The 13,948-nt window shown below is 42.6% G+C and overlaps 1 protein-coding gene across 4 annotated transcripts in view; it reads left to right on the plus strand.

Annotated features, from left to right (window-relative positions):
• The window catches only part of dph6 (diphthamine biosynthesis 6), a 363,508-nt gene that overhangs the window by 143,392 nt on the left and 206,168 nt on the right, over window positions 1-13,948 (plus strand). For all 4 annotated transcript variants that reach the window (XM_070878999.1, XM_070878998.1, XM_070879000.1 and 1 more), the window contains one exon: window positions 12,804-12,865. In XM_070878999.1, the coding sequence (XP_070735100.1) occupies window positions 12,804-12,865 (62 nt within the window). The remainder of the gene's footprint in view (window positions 1-12,803; window positions 12,866-13,948) is intronic.

Consider the following 13,948-nt stretch of genomic DNA (forward strand, 5'->3'; position numbering starts at 1 on the left):
AGAAATACATAGCTGTTACAACATTTTTGTTACAGGTTTCTGTTTTCATATTTAATTGCCCGAATTCCTTTCTTGACTCTTTTATTTTTTGTGTGTCCATAAAGTACTTTACTATTTCCCTTCATATTACCAATTTTTGTTAGTACAGTACCTTCTCTTAGCCTTCCCAGGCTCCTGTTTTGCTTCCCTTCTTTATTTTCTATATTCAGGTTTATTTTCTTTTGTTTCATTGGCACTAGATTTGTCTATACCTTGCTTTACTTTTAAGTTCTCTACTCATCCAAGCTTTGCTGCATCACCTATGGGGCCCAAGTTTCGGCCTCAGTTGCTCCTGATTTTTTGGAGCAACTGGTGTAGAACGGAGTATCTTAGAAATTCAAATTCTCGGCATTTAATTTGCTCCAGTTCTAGTCAGTTAGAACAGTTTCACTTTGGAACAGAATTTTTTTTCAAAAGGGGGCGTGTCCGGCCACTTACGCCTGTTTTCAAAGTTTCGGCAGTGAAAACTTACTCCAAACTAACTTAGAATGGAGTAAGTGAAGATTTTTGTACGCTGGAAAAAACCATGTCTACACTTTAGAAAATCAGGCGTAGGTTACAAATCAGGTGTAGGGAATGGTGGGGGAGAGGTTTAAAGGGAAGTTTACAAACATTAAACACTTCAGTTTTATAAATAAAGAGCCATCATCAATCATAAATGATAAAAACATCAATAAATCAACCAATAAATCAATCAAAAAAAATTAATCAGAAATAATTTTTAAAAAATCAAAAAATAAAACATTTTCTACTTACCGACTGCAGCACCGGGAGCCCTCCAACAGCGTGCTGGGATGCCCCCTCCCCCCCCAGTGTGTCTCTGTCAGTGTCTCTGTCTCTCTGTCTGTCTGTGTGTCTCTCACTCTGTCTGTCAGTGTCTGTGTTTCTGACAGCGAGGGGAGGGGGTAGAGGGAGAGAGGGGGAGGGGAGGGGAGGGAGGCAGAGGGGAGGGAGGGATGGGGGAGAAGGGGAAAGGGGGAGAGAGGAGAAGGGGAAAAGGGGGGAGAGGAGAAGGGGGAGAAGGGGGGGGAAAGGAGAAGGGGGGTGGAGGGAGGCTGAACGGACCGGGCCCGGCCGGGCCCAAGACTTTGGGCAGGGTCCGTCCCCAGCACCAGATTTACAGGTAGGTGGCGTTGGGTCGGGATCGGGGTCCGGAGGGAGGTCGGGTTGGTTCGGGTAGGGAGGGAGTGCGGGTCGGGTCGGTTCGGGTCGGGGGTGGGCGGGGGGCAGAGGAAGGTCGGGTCGGTTCGTGTCGGGGGCGGGGGGAGGGAGGTCAGATTGGGTCGGGTCCGGTCCGGGTGGGGGGAGTCGGGAGTGCGGGTCGGGTGGGGGTGGGTTGGTGGGAGGGAGGTCGGTTCGGTTCGGGTCGGGGGTGGGGGGAGGGAGGGAGGGAGGGAGAGGGAGGTCAGGTCAAGTGAGGGGGGTGACGGGGGAGCACGGGTCGGGTCCAGTCCGGGGGTGGGGGGGCAGTGTACGGCCCCGTCCGGGGGCGGGGGTCGGGTCCGGTCCGGGGGCGGGCGGGAAGCGGGAGTCGGGTCGGGAGGAAGCAGGAGCTGGCCGTGGGAGGCAGCCTTATGCACGCAGCCCCAGTGAGGCTATTCGGCCAGGGCTAGGGCCCCTCCCACACAGTTTTGGGCACCTGGAGCTACTGCACATGCGCGCCCACTGTAGCGTGCATGTGCAGAGGTCCCGGCACTGTTTTCAGCGCAGGGACCTAGCTCCGCCCCCTACAGCTCATGCTGCGCCGCGCCCGACTCCAGAGGACCAGCAGGGAGCCGGAGAATCTGTACGTTTTTTTTAGGCGCACTTTGTGGCGCGAGAAATGGGCGTCCAGGTCGGGGCTGCGCCGTTCTAGGCGCGGCCCGAAACTTGGGCCCTTATTGTGGGAAGATGTTTAGTTTGTACCCATATCATCTCCTGTTTGAATGTTTCCATTCTTTCTGCCGTTTTATTTGCCAATTTTTATTTCCCGATTAGCTAGGCTAATTTCTTCTTTGTTTTGTTGAAATTGGCCTTTTTATCTGTCAACTACTTTTATGTTTGACCATTCTCTCCTTTTCAAGTTTTAAATCAATGAGTTTGTTATGGTCAGTTTTTTAAAGATGTTCCCCAACCCTCATATTATGTACGAGCAAACTTAATTTCCTAGAACTAAATCAAGCCCTGTCTCTTTTGTTGGACTAAAAGCATACTGATGTGGAAAGCAGCCCTGGACACATTCTATAAACCCCTCACTTTCTTTGCTATTTGCATTACTCTTGCCACAAACTAATTTTGGATAATTAAAGTCACCCATTATTCTACCCTATTGTTCCTCCATTTTTCTCCAATTTGGCTGCATATAATCCCTATCTTTATTTCCATTCCACTGTTTGGTGGTGTATAATAGATTCTCACAAGACTAACAGTTCCATTCTTATTCCTTAACTCTCACCAAAAAGATTCATCTTTTTACCATCCTCTATATCACCCCTATGTTATCGTGCTGTAATTGAATTTTTGACTGCCATCTCTCCTCCCTTTTTCTTACTCTATATCTCCTGTCCTAGCTTAAGCCAGATCTCTGTTAATGCAATATATCATCCTTCCCCCATAGTAATTTGTTCTTCTTGCTCACCAGTTTTATTTACAATACTCTGTGTATATTAACATACATATAACTCAAGTCCTTGTCTGTTTTGCAATCTTACTCATTTTACTCTGTCCTTCTGATCTCTCTTTTTCCACTTTTATCTTTCCTGTCCTCTGGGTCCCTTTTGCTCTTTCTGTTTCCTTGTCTCATTTTCCTTCCCTCTGCCATATTAATTTAAAGCCTCCTCCTCATCATTAGCTATTCTCCCAGCAACAACTTTGGCCGCAGTCCTGTTCAGGTGAAGCTTATCCCCACAGGTCACACCTTTCCTAGAACTGGACCTATTGTGTGCGAAGCACTTTTGAGACATTCCTGAGAGACATGATAAGGCAGTGTATAATTGCAAGTCTTTGTTTTAGGAATGCTTGTTAAAATTATAATTCGGGATTTTAAAGTCCGAGATTGTATATTAATAAGTGATTAAATCGAAGAGGATACTATGGTCTGTTAATGCCAATCTGCATGGTGATTTTTTGGGGAAAGGGTAGTTAAGGATAAATTGAAAACATGCAAAACTCCTAGATGTTCCTGTCTTTCAGCCAGCAAAAAGATTCTGTCACACCTGGTAACAAAAGGTTGCGGATAGTCTTTGTAAAACAGTTGGTGGCTGCTTCAAAGTAGGTTGAAAAAATCCAGTTGGAAATTTGTTTTACAGGGCAGATGAAATAATAAAACTGAATTTGTGCTCAAAATTTTATATTAGAGGAGTGTCAATTAAATATGAATTATGTTGGAGCTTGAAGATTCCTTTTAAATATTTTGTTTAAATATTTACATTAACCTTTTACATAATCCTTTGAATCTCCTGTTTCCCTTTCACCATGCATGCATTGGAATCTGTAAAAGGCTCCTTTTGTAGCAGCTGTGGTCTTGCATCCATTCTACTTAGAGGAGTGCAAAGGGCACTGGATCTGATCAAGGCAGATTGCTGATGTGCATGAAGTTACCTTTCCAAGGTAGTGACTACAATGTCTACTTTTTGAATTTCATGATCAGAGAGCATTTTTCTGACATTTCTAAATTCCACCTCCCCCTCCCGAAAATAAAGTTTCAGTGACACTTTATATTACAGTTGAAGGTGAATAGAGCAGGTTTGCAATTGAATTGTTTCAAAAAATAACTAAAATGCCATTGCTTTTATCTGTCAGTATAAAGATATATGAGGCAATAAGGCTCTGAACCTAATAATCTTTGATGTCTTCGGTATCACATATGCTTTGGGCTATTCTCAGTCCATTCTTTCATTCCGTTGTTTTACGATTTTTGTCTAAATAATGTTTGAGCAATTTTTACTCTTTTCAACGTGCACTACTTTGACATAAATATGTGACTATAACAAGCACAAGAAAGGTTATTCTGTAGTTTGAATTACTGTACTTTAATCATTTTACACGGCAACGTTGAACAATTCTGAACAATTCCAATGTGGTTCAAATATGTCTGCAATAAAAAAGGCGTCACTTACATTACATTTAGGGCAAGGCAAATATGAACATGAACCTTGATCAGGCGACATGCAACCTTAGTAAAATATAAATGTCAACTTGTTGATATCTGCATTTCCAGCGGACAGTGAGTAATGTCAGTAGCTCTACATCTGTAAGGATCTTATTTAAACTTTACATATTCTGGCCTACAAGAAGTACTGAATTCAGAGCACAGGTAATGTATTTTGTGACACTACTGGCATTTAAAATTTTATACCATCTGCACTGGAGATTTCATGTATATTTTAACTTTTGCAGTGTAAGCATTAGTTTCTCTGACAGAACAGTTTGATATACTTGCCAGAGTCCATTAAAATCAACTCCAACTGCATTAAAGCCTTTGTAGGATTAACTTTTGTAAACAAAACACTTTCTGGGCATGATATTGTAACATACAAGATCAATCCCATTAAGATTGAAATATTTTACTATAATTTCAGTCCTTGTTTTCCTAAATTTACATGTTCTTAACTTTTGATGCTTCATTTGCTGAATGGAAATACCCTGTAATGCTTAAAACCTACTCTTGTACTTAGTGTAGATTTCTCGAGCATTCATTGTAACGCAGTTAACAATAGTAATTATAAAGTCACTAACTACATCTAAACGCAGAAAAATTAGTATTGCATTAACTATTTTCATATGTATAAAATGATCTTGTCAAGATAACAGGAAATGTCAAATTGAACTGGTTGTAGTTAGCACCCTGTCATTTTCTGTCTGTGACATGGGCTCAAATCCAAGCCAAACTACTAGGATGAACTCAGCTCTTCTCTGCTGATTAAAAAGTGCTCCATTGTGAATTGAGCTTGGGTTTTCTCAACCGAGATCCTAGTGGGTGTAGACCCTCAACATGCAACTGATCATACTGGTTTCTAGCTGCTGTCATTATAAAACTCAACTTCCAGCAGGCATGGTTATATGACCTGCAATCCTGACCTTAACTAGTGTATGACAATATTTTTCATGAAAAATAAATCTTACAAAGATGTACTTTCTGCATGAGTGCTACTGCCATCTGCATTTCTTTGATCCTCCTTGGTGGCAGCTGAAGGAAAAGACAAGCACACACATAAGGTATTGATCATAATGTAGGTTTGATATAAGAACATAAGAACATAAGAATTAGGAACAGGAGTAGGCCATCTAGCCCCTCGAGCCTGCTCCGCCATTCAACAAGATCATGGCTGATCTGGCCGTGGACTCAGCTCCACTTACCCGCCCGCTCCCCATAACCCTTAATTCCCTTATTGGTTAAAAATCTATCTATCTGTGATTTGAATACATTCAATGCGCTAGCCTCAACTGCATCCTTGGGTAGAGAATTCCACAGATTCACAACCCTCTGGGAGAAGAAATTCCTTCTCAACTCTGTTTTAAATTGGCTCCCCCGTATTTTGAGGCTGTGCCCCCTAGTTCTAGTCTCCCCGACCAGTGGAAACAACCTCTCTGCCTCTATCTTTTCTATCCCTTTCATTATTTTAAATGTTTCCATAAGATCACCCCTCATCCTTCTGAACTCCAACGAGTAAAGACCCAGTCTATTCAATCTATCATCATAAGGTAACCCCCTCATCTCCGGAATCAGCCTAGTGAATCGTCTCTGTACCCCCTCCAAAGCTAGTATATCTTTCCTTAAGAAAGGTGACCAAAACTGCACGCAGTACTCCAGGTGTGGCCTTACCAATACCCTATACAGTTGCAGCAGGACCTCCCTGCTTTTGTACTCCACCCCTCTCCTGATTACCTGCTGCACCTGCAAACTAACTTTTTGGGATTCATGCACAAGGACCCTCAGGTCCCTCTGCACCGCAGCATGTTGTAATTTCTCCCCATTCAAATAATATTCCCTTTTACTGTTTTTTTTTCCCAAGGTGGATGACCTCACATTTTCCGACATTGTATTTCATCTGCCAAACCTTAGCCCATTCGCTTAACCTATGTAAATCTCTTTGCAGCCTCTCTGTGTCCTCTACACAACCCGCTTTCCCACTAATCTTTGTGTCATCTGCAAATTTTGTTACACTACACTCTGTCCCTTCTTCCAGGTCATCTATGTATGCTGTAAATAGTTGTGGTCCCAGCACCGATCCCTGTGGCACACCACTAACCAACGATTTCCAACCCGAAAAGGACCCATTTATCCCGAATCTCTGCTTTCTGTTAGCTAGCCAATTCTCTATCCATGCTAATACATTTCCTCTGACTCCGCGTATCTTTATCTTCTGCAGTAACCTTTTGTGTGGCACCTTATCAAATGCCTTTTGGAAATCCAAATATACCACATCCATCGGTACACCTCTATCCACCATGCTTGTTATATCCTCAAAGAATTCCAGTAAGTTAGTTAAACATGATTTCCCCTTCATGAATCCATGTTGCGTCTGCTTGATTGCACTATTCCTATCTTGATGTCCTGCTATTTCTTCCTTAATGATATAATCTGATACTTTAAAATGAAGGTCCATCTGTTTGCTTATTATCATTGATAAACAGGTTGTAGAACAGCATACCTTAGATAATTGGAATATGTGCAATGTATTTGGGAACAGAGTCTGCATCAATTGTAAAATATGCAGTGCATTAATATATGTGTAGAAGGATAGCGATGTTAATGAACTGGTTGTAGTAATTCTGAGAAATATTTTCTCCCTTTTTAATTTTTTTCGATCGAAATTGTTCATTTACTTTTTCCACCAAAACTTGGAATCCAAGAGACTCTGAAATGTCTCGTGCCAGAATTATAAGCTTCTGACTTTTACTTTATGGATGTATTTCAGAAAAAACAATAATACGATGTGAAGATAAACAGCACATTGAGTGTCCAGTGGCATTTTCCACTATGCAAAGTTTTTTCTTTTCTTATTTTTTCTTTTGCAATACAGCTGCCCCACTGCATCTTTCTGTGTTTTTTTTTAACCAATCTTCTCCCTTCCTCTCCTGGGAGCAGTGCTTGTTCTTGGGGTACAATTCCACAAGTAGCAGTGGCTTCACTCCCCCACATCTCCCCAAGTGACCATTCTTCCTACTTAGAGTGTTGAAAGGTGAATTAATCCTCCCAGGAGAGGAAGGGAGAAGATTGGTTTAAAAAAAAAACACAGAAAGATGCAGTGGGGCAGCTGTATTGCAAAAGAAAAAATAAGAAAAGAAAAAACTTTGCATAATGGAAAATGCCACCGGACACTCAATGTGCTGTTTATCTTCACATCGTATTATTGTTTTTTTCTGAAATCCATCCATAAAATAAAAGTCAGAAGCTTATAATTCTGGCATGAGACATTTCAGAGTCTCTTGGATTCCAAGTTTCCAAGTCACAGGATTTTTGACTATTTGGCCTAGGAGTTCATTTATATTAAGTTGCTGCTTTACTGTTAAATTCAGCACTGAGGGTATTAAATCCACACAAGACACACGCTATCTGGGAATGCCGATTCGATCCAGGTGAAGTGGCTGGTTGAAATGTACTTCTTACATGCCATATCAGTTTGAAACAGTGGGATATATTATTACATTATAGTGGCTTTTATGTATATAATGTTGGAATAGCCTCATTTATTTGAGCATAGTGGGAGGTGGCTTCCTGTTGAGCTGGAACAAGGACAGTCTAGACGTTTGGGGTGGAAACAGTCACAGAGAGAGAGAACTTGATTCCTACAATTAGAACCAACTGATTTGAGGAATTTTCTACTCTGTGAATTTAGCCCATTAATGTGGGTAGAGTAGCATGCTCTGTTATTCTCTGTTACAAAAACCATAATGAAATTGAAAATTCACTGAAAATTGTATGCTGTTAATTTTACATGTAATATATGATTTACAATTGGTATTGTCTCACTTGAGTACTGGTCAGTCCACTTTCCAGAAGATAGGAGTAACACAGGTGGAAGCACATGTATCCAGCATTCAAAAGGTATCATTGTTCCAGCTCCTGGGTCATGCTATTATATGGCTAGATATTTAGCAGTAAAGGTAAACTCTTGCTCACAGGAGAAACTTTTAATCCTGTCCTCACCTGCCATCTACATTTTCATACTTTATTGTAGAAATCACTGGATAGTGATCATGAGTGAGAAACCTGGCTTTTTTTTTCTTACTCCTTAGCCCAGAGCACTGAAGCACATTGCAGTGCCCTAATTGCTGCACTGGTTATGGTTAGGTAACTGAACATAGAGAATTGAACCAGGGAATGTATATTGACTACGGCTTGGTAAGACAGAGGGCTCAAGTTTCGGCCTGAGTTGCCCCTATTTTTTTGGAGCAACTAGTTTAGAATGGAGCATCTTAGAAATTGCAATTCTCGAAATTTAATTTGCTCCAGTTCTAGTGAGTTAGAATAGTTTCATTGTAGAACAGATTTTTTTTTCAAAAGGGGGCGTGTCCAGCCACTTACGCCTGTTTTGCAAGTTTGGGCAGCGAAAACTTACTCCAAACTAACTTAGAATGGAGTAAGTGTAGATTTTTGTATGCTCAGAAAAACCTTGCCTACACTTATAAATCAGGCGTAGGGAACGAAAAGTGGGGGGGGGGGTGGAGTTTACAAACATTAAGTGAACACTTCACTTTTACAAATGAAGAGCCATCATTAATAATAAATGATAAATAAATTAATAAATCAACCAATAAAATCAAAAAAAATTAAAAATTTAAAAAATAATTTAAAAAATCAATCAGTAAATAAAAAATTACGTGTCTACTCACCGACTGCAGCACCGGGAGCCGTCCAACAGTGTGTTGGGACGGCCCCTCCCCCACCCCCAGTGTCTCCATCTCTGTCTCTCTCTCTCTGTCAGTGTCTCCTCTCTGTCATTGTCTCTCTCTCTCTGTCAGTGTGTCTCTGTGTTTCTGACAGTGATGGGGAGAGGAGGAAAAGAGGGGGGGGGGAGAGGAGGAGGGGGAGAGGAGGAGGGAGAGAGGAGGAGGGGGAGGAAGGGGGGAGAGGAGGAGGGAGGGAGGGGGGGGAAAGGAGGGAGGGAGGGGGGAAAGGAGGGAGGGAGGGGGGGAAAGGAGGGAGGGAGGGGGGGAAAGGAGGGAGAGGAGGAAAGGAGGGAGAGGAGGGGGGAAGGGGTGAGAGGAGGGAGGGGTGAGAGGAGGGAGGGGGGAGAGGGAGGCTGAACGGGCCGCGCCGAAGACATTGGACGGGGCCCGCCCCCAGCAAGATGCCGGGCGGGCCGGCGGGCCCCGCCGATGACGCCGTGGGGGCGTGGCGGGGGGAGGAGGCGGAGGGAGTGGGAGCGAAACGGGAGGGGAGCGGGAGCTAAACGGGAGGGGGGGTGTGAGCGGGAGCTAAATGGAAGGGGGGAGTAGGAGCAAAACGGGAGGGGGGTGGTAGTGGGAGCTAAATGGGAGGGAGGGAGGGAGGCTGGGAGCGGGAGCTAAACTGGAGGGAGGGGGAGAGCGGGAGCTAAACGGGAGGGGGGGAAGGGGCGGAGCGGGGGCTAAACGGGAGGGAGGGAAGGAGGCCCGAGTCCGATCTTTGCGCTGGCAGCCCATTCGGCCAGGGCTCGGGGTGGCGTTCTTTGGGCTCCTCCCACGCCGCCTCGGGGGCCTGGAGATACTGCACATGCGCGCACACTCTAGCGCGCATGTGCAGAGGTCCCAGCATTGTTTTCAGTGCTGGGACCGGGCTCCGCCTCCCACGCGTTCTGCTGCGCTGCGCCAAGAGCCTGGATCGACTGGACGGAGGGGAGAATACCAAGGTAAATAATAGGCGCCATTTCTGTTCTAAAATGTCGCTGCACCACACGGAGATGCGCCGTTCTAACCCTGGGGACAAACTTGGGCCCACAGATTGGTGCCTTTCACAGATGAGAGCATCAAGGAAGCTGGCTTTTTCCGTTCATGGTAGTGGCATGTTTGGGCTTCAGTCTTTTCAGTGGCAACTTCTGTTTCACTTAACAGAAACTTGTGATTTAAGTTTGATTTTTTTTTAATTGCTTGAGATGTAACTTTAACTTGTGTGTGGCACTCCACCCGAAAGCCTGGCTGAAAATTGATAAAATTCACTCAGTTGAGGGAGCCAGTGACACAGATTTTCCCTTTTGTTCTTTCTCCCCTCTCCCCTTTCCCTGCCCCTGCACTTGCTTAAAATCTGTTACATCTCTAACTTTTTCCAGTTCTGACGAAATGTCATCGACCTGAAACGTTCACTTTGTTTCTCTCTCCACAGATTCTGGCAGATCTGCTGAGTATTTCCAGCATTTTCTGTTTTTATTTGAGCCAATAACACTTTGGGCTTGTAACCTTTCAGCTAGAAGTCCAATGCCCAACAATTTGAACTGCATGAATGCACTAATTTGAGGTTTTTTTTGAAAAGGAAATGACTTGTGGTGTTAGAGAAGCAAAAATTGGAATAAAACAGAATTAGGAAATAAAGCCTTAGAAAAGGAAATAGAAAATGTAATTAAAAAAAATTGCTCGTCAATTTTCTTGTAATATGTGTTTGTATCTAGTCTTGTTAGCCGATCAATATTGTATCAATAAGAAACAAATGTTATTGAGCAACAGATAAAGTTATATTCTATATTTTAGTACATTCATGTGTTTGAAGGATTGCATCATATCCTAATCAATGTAATTACCTGTAGCCATAATTCCTTTGCTATAAATGAAAGTAAACTGTTATTGTATATATCCATTTCAAAGTAAATCATGTTTACTTCTAAATATATCAAATATAGTGAAAAACATAATTATGGGAAAGGTTGATAGTGAAAATAGTAGGAAAAATAAGCAAATTAAAAGAGTTTCGGTGAGAGTAAATATGCACAAGATAGTCGGGTACAAATTGCCCTCCCGCCTGAAATGGTGTGCTCCCACCTCGTTTAGATTTTTTTTACCGCAGCTGCGGTTCAGGTCGACTTTTTCGGGAAATTGCGTCGTTTTTTTGCTTTCATTCGGAAGTCTGTCATAATGGGGGGTGCTGACTACACCCTAAGGGGCAAAAATGCGATGGTGACAGCAACTGAGGGGCAGAGGTTGGGAGCGGTGCGTATTCACCGCCGTGATGACGTCATCATGGCGCCGTGTCACCACGGCTCTCCTCTTCCCTTAAAGAGGAGCTCCTCCGCATTTTTTAAACTTCGGCCCACTGGACCACCAGGGAGGGTTTTGGCTGGGCCAGCGGCTCAGCTCCCAAGAGGGGGTGCCAGGCTGCCTGTTGGTGGCCCGGCCGAACCTGGGGACATAATTGTCAGGCTGACATGACAGTCGGCTGACAAAAATAACATAGAGGCAGTGAGCCATCCCCTTTAAGGGAAGCCGCATGGCCGCTGCAAAAGGCCTCAGCCTCACTGCACTGCTGGGTGAAAGCTTGTTGTGGCGGGCTGAGGATTTTCCAAGAGGAATGTCGCCATCGGGTTAGATTGGCGGTGCGCACGGTGATGGCGTGCTTAACACGGATCGGCAGCAGAGGAGCGGTAAGAGGAGATATCTAGGCACCGCCGGGAAAACTTGGGAGGGCAATTGGCCTAGCAGTGGCCATTGCACCAAAAGTCGGCGGCCACTCCACTCTGCAACGTTTGCGGTAGTAACAGGCGTTAGGGAAAGGGGCAATTTCGGCCCCAAGTATTTTATCTTTGTACTGAAGCCCCTTTAATATTGACACATCCCTCGAGATCTACCATAAACATTGCTACAATCCTGGGAAACCCTGCAAATATTGATACTCTCTTTGGTACCTCTTGTCCTAATTTATTAAAGACCCTGCCTGTTAATTGTCAAAAAACAGGGCTTTCATTGTGGAAAACATTATTTTAATACACAACTATAGAAATACATTGTCCGTGTCAGTAAATGCCACAAATTGGAGAAATCTGAGGAATAAACAAAATTGATGACCTAGAGGATCCCTTCACATTCTCTCATAGCACTCCAAAGATCCAGTAACCTCAGTTTGAAAAATGATGGTATAAGATCCAGGAGGTTGTGGCCCTTGCAGTTTCTGGGAGATGATAACTCACTGACAGTATGTCAGTGTTGTGTCCATGGGAATTTAGAATAAGTAATGGTGATGAAATTATCAAGCTTTGTACATTTGAACTCTGAAAAACACCCACTGTTACAGTGAGATTGCTATGATGAATTAAGATTGTCACACGAGAAGCATATTGGCACAGCATTGAAGTGTCTTTGCTTAAATGTGATGTTTCCTTTTGCATATTTGTAACAATATGTAAAATTGTATGTTGAAGCAAGGCATTAAAGAGACTGGCCATTCTTATTCTTTGAATAGCCCCTTTCCTTTAACTTGGTCTTGGTGGCTTTTGACTATTTGGGAAGATTATTTCAAGGTATACTTTCTTTGCTCTGTCAAATAATTATCCTTGCCTCATCGTTTGCTTTTTCCATAAAAAAAAAATCTATCAACATAACTTGTTTTTAGCATTTCCAGTTAAATTGCAGTTTGTCTGGAATTAGGTTGTGTACTTATTGCATGTGATTCAGAGTGACGATGGTCATTGATAATCAAGATGATGCGAACCAAATCATTTCGTTTTACTATATAATTCATTAATCCTTTGCCCAGCAGTCCTTTTTAAAAATGTGATTATGTTTTATCTGAAGAACAAAACAAAATGTTTCAGAATGCATTCATAAAAATGCCTATTAAAAATATCCCATTAAGATACTATTGTTTTATTTGGCAGGTCTAGATCCAGCGAAGCATCTTGGGAAAACATTGGATCAGATGGAACCATATCTCAAACAGGTAAATTTGTCTCCGAATCTGAGGAAAAGGGAGAAGAAAAATTAAATGTACAGTTTGTGCAAACCAGACTGCTTTCAACTTTGTAAACTAATATTAGTAACTGGTTTTAATCAAGTAAGAATTTTGTGCTGCCGCTAAATCTTCCACAGGATCACATGCAGTTAAGTCAACTTGCCTGAGTTCATCAGCATGTTATACGTGCCTGTGTCTGCCGAATATGCTGGTGACAGCCAATCACAGTGAATTATTTTCTAAAGGCAGACTGCCAAATGCTGACTTTGAATTTTGACTCTTCCTTCTGATTCAGCGTGATGCAGAGCTTGGGGTTAGACGGTGCCTAAGATTTTTTTTTTAAACTAAAAATCTCAAATGCATCTCTGTTGGGATTTGGCTTTGGCTTCCAAAGAATATATTCTTTTTTATTTGGTCTTAAGATCAAATCACTGCAACCCGCTTTTGACATTATCCTGAAATATGTGGCTGTGAATTAAGAAAAAAGTTAGATGACCTACCTTTGGTACAGTCTCCTCAGTCATTGAAAGTATTTGATCCTCCTCATATATAAATCCTATCGTCCATAATTTTGTTGTTTTACTCGCTGATTTGAAGTGATCGGAGATGATCAAATTTTGAGAAAAAACATTATCTAGTTCACTACGTCAGAATGGTCTACACGGCATGCTGTCTCTGTCAAAAAGAACTGGGGTCTGGCATAGAGCTTTTTGTTACATGGGACCAAGTGGTATATGGGAGATTGCCTCAAATAAATCTCTTACAGGGGTACAATCTCTGATTTTTCCCTACACTAGTCATTGGGCCTATTCTAATCTATTAGTATAACTACATTCAAAGAGTAAGATTTCTAAAGTTAGGGACTTAAGTTTCCTTACTAATAGAAAATCTAAAATTTGCTGCTGTTAGCAAAAGTAAAACGTCCAATCTTAGACTTTCATGTACTAGTGTCAAGTATCTTTCCTAGTTATGAATGAGACATTTCCCAAAGCAGTGTCACCTGTACCCCAACCCGTGCCATGGAACATTGGAATCATTGTTGTAAGTATCAGTCAGAACAGAAAAATAAAG

The sequence above is a fragment of the Pristiophorus japonicus genome, chromosome 4 (assembly GCF_044704955.1).
Source record: "Pristiophorus japonicus isolate sPriJap1 chromosome 4, sPriJap1.hap1, whole genome shotgun sequence".
Classification (NCBI taxonomy): Eukaryota; Metazoa; Chordata; class Chondrichthyes; family Pristiophoridae; genus Pristiophorus; species Pristiophorus japonicus.